Source organism: Mastomys coucha, unplaced genomic scaffold, assembly GCF_008632895.1.
Source record: "Mastomys coucha isolate ucsf_1 unplaced genomic scaffold, UCSF_Mcou_1 pScaffold21, whole genome shotgun sequence".
In the NCBI taxonomy this organism is placed as follows: Eukaryota; Metazoa; Chordata; class Mammalia; order Rodentia; family Muridae; genus Mastomys; species Mastomys coucha.
Genome location: NW_022196904.1, coordinates 22,583,370 through 22,595,548, shown reverse-complemented (window position 1 = coordinate 22,595,548; position 12,179 = coordinate 22,583,370). Strand labels below are relative to the sequence as shown.

Genomic DNA, 12,179 nt, shown 5'->3' with positions numbered 1-12,179 from the left:
TTTTTTTTTTTTTAGACAGGTGATGATATATAACTCTGTATGGCCTGTCTGCTTCTGCATGTACCTCCTGGCTTTTTTTTTGTTTTGTTTTGTTTTGAGACAGAGATTCATGTAATGCAGGTTGGCCTGGAATGTAGTATATAGCCAAGGCTGGCCTTGAATTCCTAATCCTTCTACCTTTACCTCCTAAAGTGGGAGATTACAGACATGTGCCTCCACATGGCTAAATTATAAAATCATATGTAGATATGGGGGTGTCGAAGCATAGCTGTTAGGGGCCTTATCTTTAGGTCTAGCCCTCCAGCTCAGCCTCTATGACATTGTGTAAGTTGCCTGACACGGTGTCCCAAACGCGGCTCTTCGCATCTGCAGACTTGGCACTGTGAGAGTGGGGAAAGTGTGCCCCCTAAAGGTTATCCTGGGGACTACAGGGCATTTAGGGGTCACGTGCTTTTATTTTCTGCTGTGAAGGACGCCAATAATAGCAGGGTTGTGAGAAACGAGTGGCAATAAAAAGATCTTAGCTCACACCTGAAATGCAACAGATGGGTAAGAGACATCAGCCAGGACTATACCAAAAGGCAGTTGTTAACTGGGGGCTCGGGGGTGGGATGACACATGTGTTTAATTTCAGTGCTAAGAGGCAGAGGCTTGGGATGCTTGTGAATTCACGGTCAGACTGGCGGTTTCTCTCCCCCCCCCGCCCCCACGAGTTTAGAGACAAGGTGTCTCTAGCTAGGGAGCTGAGGATGACTTCGAGTTACTGATCCCCTTCCTTCAACTTTCTGCTTGCTGGAATTACAGACTCGCACGGCCACACCCAGTTTATGTGGCGCAGGATGGAACCCGGGGCTTTAGGACAGCTGGATAAACACTATCAACTAAGGCATGCCTGCAACCTTGTTTTTGTCTCTGTTTTGAGACAGGGTCTTATTATGCAGCCCCAACTCCAAATTTACAATCCCCCTGCCTCAGTCTCTTCAGAGCTTGGATGACAACGACCCGCACCGGTCGTCTGGATGTCTGGTACTAAGTGATTTTTATTTTACTTTATTTTTTTAATGTTAGGGGATGTGGTGTGCACCCCAGCCCAACTGTGTGATTCTGCAGCAAAGGCAAAGCTCAGTTTAGCCATTAAGAAAGGATGGAACTGGGCTGAGGGGATAGCCCAATGGTAGAGTGCTTGCCTAGCATACACCTGACCCAGGGTTTGAACCACAGCGTTACATAAATCAGATGGAGCTAGAAGTTCAACATCATCCTTGACTACATATGGAGTTTAAGGCCATCCTGAAGTACATGACACTCAGAGAGGGAGAGGAAGAGGGACAGCTAACTAAACAAATATATACATGACATCTCACTGTGACCATGGCCAGTCAGCTACTTTCTAGACACCAATACCACTGGAGCGAACATCTTCTACCAAGAGTTTGTGCTGAGGGCGGGGTTCTGGACAGAGGCGTGGCCAGTCCCATGCTGGCCCAATGGGTGTGCGGTAGGGCGGGGACCTCCTCGCATCTGTGTCCCGCACAGGGCATGCTTCCTGCAGTTCCATCTCCCTCGCGGGTGCCTCTGGCTTCCCTAGAGGTCTCCGACCCCAGCCCTCCCTCAGCCCCCACGCCAAGCCTGCAGCTCCCTCTCGTCATCCTCAGAACCCTAGCCCGGGACACCCGGGGATTGCCACCATGGGTGATGGAGGAGGAGAAGGCGAGGACGAGGTCCAGTTTTTGCGGACGGTACGTTTTGTCTGAGTCAGGAGGCTTTGGGGTGATTTCTTGCTTACTTTTCTGAGAGTCTCTCTGTCTCTTCTCTGCGTGCTGTAGTCTCTGAACTTCGAGGTCACTTTGTCTTTCCGTTTTTTTCTCATCACCTTTTTGGCCATGGAGAATTGGCAGGATTTAGGAGGACTGAGTGGGCAGGAGAGGGTGGGATCCTCAGATGCCTTCTCCTGACATAAGAGATTTGGGGTCATTGAGAAAGCACCCCCCTTCCTGCCATTCTGGAAGCAGACACTTGAGGAAGGTGGTTCTAATTCTTGGGCTTAATTTAGCTGTCCTCCACCGCCACCCCAGCAGCCCTCATTCCCTTCTTGCTCCAGACTCTGACCTATTTAAATTCTTCGGAAGGGGGCTGGAGTGGGCTGGACAACACCTTTCTTTTCAACTCCTAGCCTTTGCAGGTCTCTTTGGGGATCTCTTGGATCTTAAACGTACTTTCCTCCTCGGTTTTGGTGTGGAGGATTAACTATGTCGGCTAATGGCTTCTTGAGGGTATCTGGGAGATGAAGTCTCTCCCAGCTCCTTGGTATGCCTTACGTCTCTGTCTCTGTCTCTGTCTCTGTCTCTGTCTCTTGTCCCTTGGCTTCAGCCTTCTGCGTTTTGCTGTCCCTCTGGTCCTGTCTCCCTGAATCTCGGATCCCCAGCTGGGGGCAGGGATGGGACTTGGGACAACAGGTGTCTCTCCCAGAATAGCCCTCTTTTCTGGGCTCTGGGTAGGGGACAGGGAGGGGACAAAAGGGGGAGGGGCTGCCTCTTTCTTAGTCCTTCCCACCATACCCTCCCATGGGCTGAGATGGGGGTTGTGGTATGGGTATGGGAGATGGTCTCTCTTTGGGGCCAGGTCTGCTGACCCTGCACTCTCTCCCCTCCCCCTAGGTCCTGGGTCCATGCAGAAATGCTGACACAGCATTCCTGACCCAGAATAGGACCTTGGCAGGCTGGGTCCGGTTTCTTGGAAGGGAGGAACAAACAGCTGGGGCTGGTAATGAAGGATGGGGACAGCTGGATGTAAAGCCACTGGAGGAGGGCCTCTCCCTAGCCTCAGCCCCTTAGCCTACACCATGGCTTTCCACTGTCCTAATAAGCCAATGGCTATGGCTCCCAGCTCCTGAGTAGTCACTTTGCACCAGGCCCGGTGCCCAGGGCCTCAGCCTCCTGAGGTGTCTAATTATATTCTCATTGCCCTATCTTCTGAGGTAGGGCCCTATCTTTATCTCCCAGGGAGATTTGAGGGAAACCAAGCCCCAAGTGGTAAACTTGCCCAAGGTCAAGGCCAGGAAGTGGCATCTCTGAGTGCCCTGGGAGGCAAGTTTTGCTTTCAACAGAGAAAATCTGGACCCGGGCTTGCTAGGATAGACAGTGTTAGAGTCTAAGGTCCCAGACTGGGTCTGTTCACTTCAATGTTACTGAGGTTTGTGGTATTTTCTTCAAAAACAAATCTCATTTACATCATATCCCCCCTATAAGAAAGAATCTGTATAGTTACCCAGGGCATGGCTCATGTATTCATTGGTATTATTAAACAAAAAGAAAATTCCACGCTGGGCAGTGGTGGTACATGCCTTTAATGCCAGCACTTGGGAGGCAGAGGCAGGCAGATTTCTGAGTTCAAGGCCAGCCTGGTCTACAAAGTGAGCTCCAGGACAGCCAGGGCTATACAGAGAAACCCTGTCTCAGGGAAAAAAAAATAAAGAAAGAAAATTCCAACTTTAAAGCAAGTTGTGGAGGTATATACCCATGATTCCAGTGCTGGGCCAGCCTGGGCAATGTTGTAAGTTCAAGAGCAGCCTAACTTACCTGGGGAGCCTTAGTGTCAGACCAAACCAAACCATTAACTTGACTATAGTATAACTGACAAGCTGCAGATTATACAGATCTGTATGTATGGAAAGCTGGCTTCACACTTGACACATAGCCAAGGATGACCTTGAACTCCTGATCCTTTTGTCTCCGCCTCTCAAGTCCTGGGGTTGCAGACACTCACCACCATGTCTGGTGTATGTGGGTTTTGACATACTATGCAAACCAAGCAACCAGCATTGCAGCACTTCCTTCACCCAGTAGGCCCCTCCCGCCCTTTGCAGCAATCACTCCGTCCAAGCCTTCTACCACACACTCTTATCAGTTACCACTAGACTTTCCTATATGGTGTGCGCTCATTTGTCTTTCTTTCTGCTCGGGATAGTTTTTGACATGTAGTATGTGTCCAGCCTGAATTCTGTTTGTGCAGGAGCTTATTGGTATCCTGTTGTGTGACTATATCACATATTTGCTTGTATCTTCACTTATGCACGTTGAGCTAGTCCCTTCGTCACTATTTTGATACTACAGACAAACCCAGTGAACATTCACACTCGCTAAAAAAAAGTCTCTTTGAGTAGCTCTGGCTAGCCTAGAACTCCCTATGCAGGTCACCCTCTCCTCAAACTCACTGCGACCCACCTGCCTCTGCCTCCCCAGTATTTTCTTTTGGGGGGATTGGCTTTTTTTGAGACAGGGTTTCTCTGTGTTGCTTTGTAGACCAGGCTGGCCTGGAACTTAGAAAGCCACCACCTCTGCCTCCCAAGTGCGGGGATTAAAGGTGTACACACCACCAGTCTTGACACACCGATTTTTTTTTCCTCAGATACATTTATTAATGCCACATGGTAAATGGTGCTTGGGTAAATGTTCAGTGATGATCCCCGTTCCCATCTAACACAGCTTGCTTAAGTTTAGCTGACATATTTATGTTCACTGACTCGGGGAGCAGTGATGGCTGTTCAGGTGCAGGCCTGAGCCCTTCAAGGCTTTACTTTTTTTTTTTTTTTAATCAGCACTCCTGATTTTATAAACAATGAGTGTCATTAACCCCACTCCTACCCAGATTTCCTGGTAAACCTGGCTATAGTAGGGTTTTGTGGGGACCCAGACATCCTTAACAAAGCTTTGACGCATCTCAGCAGGACTAAGGCCACAGGCAACAACAGATTATTCCGCAATAGGCTGGGAAAGGTCCAACACACCTATTTTTTTTTTTAAGATTTTTTTTTTAATTTATGTGAGTACAGTGTAGCTGTCTTCAGACACACACTAGTAGAGTTCATTGGATCCCATTACAGATGGTTGTGAGCCACCATGTGGTTGCTGGGAATTGAACTCAGGACCTCTAGAAGAGCAGTCAGTGCTCTTAACCACTGAGTTACCTCACCAGTCCCCAAATGGGTGAAAGATTTATTTCCCCCCAAGACAGGGTTTCTCTGTACAGCCCAGACTGTCCTGGAACTCACTCTGTAGACCAGGCTGGCCTCGAAATCCACCTGCCTCTGCCTCCCAAGCGCTGGGATTAAAGGCGTGCGCTGCCGCCACCATCACCCAGCTCCAACACACCTATTTTTAATAACAACTTCCATAGCATATCCATCATCCTGATACAAGACCGGACATGTCATTTTCTTGTTCCTGTTCTATTTTCCTTGATTATTAAGGGCACTGGCCACAGCCTGGCTGACCTTTCACTTGTTTTCACTTGAGTGGGGTGGCCTCTGGGTCCAGAGGGCAGGGGGATGGGTAAGTGTGCAGACCCCTGCAGACCCCAGAATCACTGAGACAGGTTCAAGCATGGGAGTGGTGGTGGGTGCTGGGTGCTGGGGTGCCAGGAAGCTGCTTTTAGTCTTTCATTGTTGTCGTTAGTTTGTGTCTTTATTTGTTGACTTACTTGTTTTGAGACATCATCCCATACAACCCAGGCTGCTCTCAAGCTCCTAGGCATCGGAGGATGACCTTGAATTCCATATCCTCCTACCTCCACCTCTAAAATATTTGGAAAAACAATAGGCATCAAACCATCTTGCTTGGCTCTGATTTTTCTTTCTTTTCTTTCTTATTTGTTTGTGTGTTTGTTTTTGAGATGGTTTCTCTGCATAGCCCCGGGCTGTCCTGGAACTCGATCTGTAGATTAGGCTGGCCTCGAACTCACAGAGATATGCCTGCCTCTGCTCCCCAAGCCCCGCGGGTGCTGAGTTTAAAGGTGCCCCTCCACACAGCTATTCTTGGCTTTGGAGATTGCACTATTTAATTGTAGTCTGTTCTTCTTCGTTGATTGTCTACCAATCATCTACTCATTTAGCCATCTGTCTGTCTGCCTGTCTGTCTGTCATCTATCTATTTATCATCTGACTGCCTCTCATCTCTAGCTATATTATCTATCTATTGAGATAGTGGCTTGCTATATTGTCCAGGCTGGTCTTGAACTCCTGGACTCAAGCTTCTGCCTCGGCTCCTGGAGTTGATGGGACGCCAGGTGTGTATCTCTTCAACCAGTTTTGGAAGCAGCATTTGGAGCCAGGGCTCCTCCTCACGTCATCCTCATGCAGGAGCTGGTGGGAGTCGACTCTGTATGATTAGGTTTGCTGTCACAATTATACTCCCTGCCGCATGCTGGCCTTGCCACTCACTTGCTTTCTCTGTTTGGGAAAATGACTTGTACTTTTCTCTCTGAGCTCAGTTTCCTTACCCAGAGAAATGGAGAGAGAGAGAGAGAGAAAAACAATAAGGATTCAAAGTGACCTCTGACCTTGTATCACCCTCTTAGACCTGCTGTCCCCACAATCCCATCTCACTGGTCAGTCCTTAACACCTACTGCACACACTGGAACATTCTTCCCCACAGATGAACAGCCATGCTTATTTCTGTTTGAACAAGACCCAAAGGTCAAAGGTCATCTTCTTGGCTAGCTGTGTCACTTCTCCCCACCCCCCACCTACTTCAATGCTACTTTGTTATATCACACTGATTTTTCCCCCCCAGAATACCTACCACTAACTATAAGCTTATGTATTTACTCACTGTTGATGGCTGGCGTCATACACATGAGCATATCTGCTCGCTGGGGGCAGGGTTTCCCTACTGTATTTGATGCTATGTGCTATGTATTCAATGCCTGGCGGGCAAGGTAGTACATACACAAGAAGTGTCTGTTAAATGAGTGGAAGCCGTAACCATAAGACAGCCAGTAAATTCCTGCTAAATCATGTCCAAGCTGTATAATTACTATGGATATACAGATGCCCAGCATGTATCAGGATGCCAGAAATACATGGAGATACCAAGACAGAGCAACTATCACTAGGCCACGCTTCTGTCTCCTCCTGGACCAGGCCAGTGAGTTGAAGACAGCCTTTGTGGATTGCCACTCAGGATTAGAACGTGTTTGTGCTTGGGAATTTGGAATGTGATTTCTGGTAGGATGTATAACCTTCTTTTAAAAAGTTTTATTTTTTTACCATGATTTTATGTGTACAGGTATTAGTTTGCATGTGTGTCTGTGTACTACATTAGTGCCTGCAGAAGAAGTGTCGAGTTCCCTTGGATAGGAATTACAGATGGTGTAGGTGCTAAGAATCAAACCTTGGCCCTCTGGAAGGGCAGCTAGTCCTCTCTCTCTCTCTCTCTCTCTCTCTCTCTCTCTCTCTCTCTCTCTTTCTGTCTCTCTCTTTATTCTTTGTGAATTTCATATGGACCCCATTCCCACCCATCTCATCACCCTGTCCTTTTTGTGTCTGCCTTCTCTGCCCTTGTAACCTCCCCACCAAAAGAATATAAAAAACAAAACCAAAAAATTAAATAAATGGCCGGCTGGTGGTGGTACACACCTATAATCCCAGCACTTGGGAGGCAGAGGCAGGCAGATTTCTGAGTTTGAGGCCAGCCTGGTCTACAGAGTGAGTTCCAGGACAGCCAGAGCTATGCAGAGAAACCCTGCCTCAAAAAAAATAAAATAAAATAAAATAAAAATAAATAAAAATAAGCAAAGCAAGACAAAAATGCCTCTCATCATGAAAGCTGCAGTGTGTCCCTGTGTGTCCTGCAGTCTATCCCTCTGTCCACACACCTTTACTTACAAATGTTCATTGCAATGAGTCATCAGTCTGTTTAGAGGCCTGTGGCTTCTGCTACACTATCAATACTGGATTCTCAGGGAGACTGCTCTCGGATATCCTGTTGTTGCCCGGTGTCATGGAGATCCTGCAGCTTTGGATCTGTAGGGTGGTCTCCTTCATGCACTCCAGCAGTTCATAGATGGGGTAGATGTTGGAGTGGGCCAACTCAAAGCCCTGGGGGATAGCTGAGCTGGTCAGCCCACCTGCTCTCCCTCACGCACACCATCAGGGCAGGCTCTCCAGCAGTGCCTCGGCTAGTTCACCTAATGCTGCAGCCAGCAAGAGGCAGGCTCAGCTCTCCAGCTTTCACATCCTCTGTGCAAGCTCACTGGCACCCATGCCACCAGAGCCAGCTCTACTGTGCTGCCTAGGGCCTGCTTCCCCTCCTGCTCCCCCCCCCCCAGTGCTACAGCCACCAAGTGGGAGGGAGGGGGGCCAGCTCTCCCACCTGACACAGGTGTGGGGGTAGGAGAGACTCTCTCCCAGGCTAACAATATCTCAAGGTAGACAAAAGAGCCAGTGTTCTTAACCACTGAGCCATCCCTCCAGCTCCATTTGTAAATTTCTTGAACTAGTTTTCTCTGCTACATAATGGAATAATTTGCTGGTCAAAGTGGTACACCCGTGAAATCCACTTTGGAAAGTGCAGACAGAAGTATCAGGAGCTCAGTGTCATCCTTGGCTACAGGGCTAATTTAAGGCTAGCCTGGGCTACATGAAACTCTGTTGCAAAAACAAAACAAACACCAAAAAATAAAAAATAAAAAATTGTCCGGGCTGTGGTGGAGCATGCCTTTGATCCTAGAGCTTGAGAGACAGAGGCAAGTGAATCTCTTTGAGTTTGAGGCCAGCATGGTTTACAGAGTGAGTTCTAGGACACCTAGAACAGAGAAACCCTGTCTCAAAACCAATAAAACAAAAACAAAAAAAGCACCCCAAAATATTTAATTTGTAAGAAAGTTGATATTTTCCACACTTCACTGTGTCACATTGCAGATCCCCATTAGGAGGCCTCTAGAGGCACTAGATTTCAATTCCCTTAAACCTCAGTCTCTCTGTTTTAAAATGAAGGGAGGTATGGTGGCACATACCAGTAATTCTAACAACTGAGGCAGGAGTCTCTCATGATTCTAGGAGTTCAAGGCTAGCCCAGGAAACTTAAAAAGACACTGTCTCAAAATAATAAACGAACAACCAACCAACCAAATAGAGTAAATGGAGGCCTGCTGATATGGAGTGTATCTTTTCTAGAAGGGGAAAGAGACAGCTCCACGACATGCAGTGTCTTTGGTGGCCTGTCCCTTTTGGTTTCCATCAACGAACCTCGTCCCTCTGTTTTCCCAGGATGACGAAGTGGTCCTGCAGTGCAGCGCCACGGTGCTCAAGGAGCAGCTCAAGTTGTGTCTGGCTGCCGAGGGGTTCGGCAACCGCCTCTGCTTCCTGGAACCCACCAGCAACGCGCAGGTCTGTGAGCACAGTGCACTGGAGGAGGGCAGGGGTCGGACCCTAGGAAAAGGCTTTGGAGCCTTAAAAGGGGAGTGATCGGTTACTAGGGGCAAGGGGCGTGGCCTGAGATGGGATGAGTGGAATCTGAGGCTAATAGAGTCTAAAATGGGTGAGCCCTGGAGGGGGCGGAGCCTGAGAAGGGGGCGGGGTCTAAAGATGGGCAAAATATGAGACAAGCCTGGTCTGAAGAGTAAAAGGGCCTGAAGTGGGATAAGATTTGAGGTGTGCGTAGGGGCTCTGAAGAGAAAAGTGTGGGGTCTGAGGTGGAGATGGAGCCTACTGTGGGACAGGATCTAAATAAAGTAGGTGGACTGGGGTTTGAAGAACGAAGGGGTGTGTGGCTAGGGTTGGGGCGGAGTCTTAGGTGGGTGATGAAGGGTGAGAGGAGGGTGGATGTCAGGGAGGATTCCTATGGGCACCGAGAAAGGGTGGTCATGGATCTTAAGAAGGAGGGGCAAAGGTCAAAGGAGGAGGAGACCTAGGCAGTTCAGAGGAAAGGGGACCTAACAGGAGAGGACTGGGTCCCACGGGAGATGGGAAGAATATAAGGCACCTGAGCGTGTGTGGCTTTGAGGGCTCTAGGCATGGAAGGAAGATAGAATCTGAAACACAGGTGGCTTTGAATTCAAGAGTAGAGAGCTCAGAGATCCAGGAGATTTTTTTTTTTTTTTTTTTTTTTTTTTTTTTTTTTTGAGACAGGGTTTCTCTGAGTAACCTTGGCTGTCCTGGAACTCACTCTGTAGACCAGGCTGGCCTCTGCCTGTCTCTGCCTCCCAAGTGCTGGGATTAAAGGTGTGCGCTACCACTGCCCGGCGATACAGGAGAATTTTAGCAAGGGTTGTCAGGAGGGCATGGAGACCAAGAGGCCAGGCAAGCCTGTGGTCTGAGGGTAAGGTATAGTCAGGTGAGAGAAGAGGGGACCGGAGGAGAGGTCCTGGGGACTGAGAGAAGGAGATGCTCTGTGGTGGTTGGGAGTGGGGGGGTTCAACAGACATCTGAGAAGCAAGGAGTTTATGGATCTGAGGGGGTCAGTGGGTTTGTCTGTCTGTCCTATGGCATGACTGGAAAGACAGAGACAAAGACCAGAAGTAGTGTTCTAGGATTGGGGAGATTTGGGGTGATTTGCAGGGAAGGTGCATCATGGGAGTAGGGTCAGAGTGAGGGCTTCCTAGGAGACCAGGGAACACAGAATGGTGGAGTGATGCAGGTCATCTGAAAGTTTCTATGGAGTTAGGTGAGTTGGAGGAAATTGGAGGAGGCTGGAAGCGGTGTTTCCTGTGTTGTTGGCAATGATTTGATGTGTGCAATACCTGTCAGGGTCAGGGGCTTCGTGTGGGGTGAGGGTTGGGTCTGGGTGTCTGGGAGTGTGACTGTTCAGGTCAAGAGATGGATGAGGCATTGCGGGCAACCGTGCTTGAGCGCCCTCCTGCTCCAGTAATGTTTATCCACCCCATCTTAGAATGTACCCCCTGATCTGGCCATCTGCTGCTTCATCCTGGAGCAGTCTCTGTCCGTTCGAGCCCTGCAGGAGATGCTGGCCAATACTGTGGAGGCCGGTGTAGAGGTAAGGCTCCGCATCCAAGGAACAGGGGACAGGGATGAGGATGGATGAGGGGACCTGGGGTCATTCACCATGTGCTTCTTCTTCCTCTCTCTGCCCCGCCCCCCACAGGCCCTCAATTTGGATAAGTGGGTAGGTCTGGCCTTGGGTGTCATCTGTCTTTCCTATCACTCCTGACCCCAGGCCTGCTGCTCAGGCCCACGTCCTGAACACAGGGGCTGGGGGATTTCCCCCACCCCAGATGTCAGGGGCTGTGGAGCTCAGAACAAGCCAGGCAGGAAGGAAGGAGGGAGCAAGGGGGTTCTGAACCCCTGTTCCCTGGTCCATTCCTTTCTCTTCTTTCTATCCTCCTCCCCACCCTGCCCGTCACTGCATGGGACATCTTCCCTCCCCTCCCCTCATCCCAAGTGTGGGTCTGCCATCTGACCATGTGGCCCCATGACATGGCTCCCTCAGAGCTTGGGCATGGGAGAGCCATGACGGAGGCATGGTGCCGTCAAAGAACTGGATTCACTTCCCTCCTCCAAAGGGCCAAGTGTCCTCGTGCATGGGAGGGTGTGTCAGTACTAGGGAGTCCCTTTGTCCCCATGGTTGAGAGTCACATGCCTAGCAACAGCTAGGACTGTCCCTGTGCAGATAGACTAGAGCTTAGCGCTTTTACAACAGGCTATGGTAGATGGGGTACTGAGCTCTCTTGAGGGACCCTGGTCACCTGGAAGATGAAGTCACTCTGGGTGACTTCAGGACCTGGTGTAGAAGAGGAAAGAGGTGGGCTGGCAAGGTGGGCTTTGTAGTTTTTTAAACAGAACCTCTTGTATCCCAGTCTGGCCTCAAACTCTCTAAGTAGCCAAGGTGAACCTTGAACTCCTGATCCTCTTGCATCTGGGCCTTGGGGAGTATAAAATACTTTGTGTCTAGGCTTCTCATAGACAGCCCTGCTTCTATAGATGGGAAAATGGATGCAGACAATATACTGGGGATTTGGCACTGAGGTTTCCCTCCTTCCTGCCCGAACATACCACTTTATGGGTTCATAATCCATTTGTGAATAAGCCATGTATTTTGGAAGGTGTTGTAAATCTGGGAGTCTATGCTCACTCTGTACCATCTCTCCCCTACAGTCATCCCAAGGTGGGGGACACAGGACACTCTTGTATGGCCACGCCATCCTGCTCCGGCATGCACACAGCCGTATGGTGAGTGTACTAAGCATAGGTGCAAGCAGAGGAGAGGGTGCCAGCCTGCCAGGGGGCTGACCTCGCTCTCCCATCCTAGTACTTGAGTTGTCTCACCACCTCCCGATCCATGACTGACAAGTTGGCCTTTGACGTGGGATTACAGGAAGACGCAACAGGTGCAGGGGCTGTGGGCAGGGGGTGTGACGGGAGTCCCACATCAGGGGACAGAAA

General features: G+C 49.5%; 1 protein-coding gene across 4 annotated transcripts in view; it reads left to right on the top strand.

The window, feature by feature from the left end:
• Nucleotides 1–1,529: 1,529 nt before the first annotated feature.
• The window catches only part of Ryr1 (ryanodine receptor 1), a 129,428-nt gene continuing 118,778 nt past the window's right edge, over nucleotides 1,530–12,179 (top strand). For 2 of the 4 annotated variants that reach the window (XM_031385961.1, XM_031385958.1), the window contains exons 1-5: nucleotides 1,530–1,739; nucleotides 9,048–9,167; nucleotides 10,669–10,773; nucleotides 11,892–11,966; nucleotides 12,046–12,124. In XM_031385961.1, the coding sequence (XP_031241821.1) occupies nucleotides 1,689–1,739; nucleotides 9,048–9,167; nucleotides 10,669–10,773; nucleotides 11,892–11,966; nucleotides 12,046–12,124 (430 nt within the window). In that variant the 5' untranslated portion in view covers nucleotides 1,530–1,688. The remainder of the gene's footprint in view (nucleotides 1,740–9,047; nucleotides 9,168–10,668; nucleotides 10,774–11,891; nucleotides 11,967–12,045; nucleotides 12,125–12,179) is intronic. The other 2 variants (XM_031385960.1, XM_031385959.1) reach the window with 1 other exon arrangement.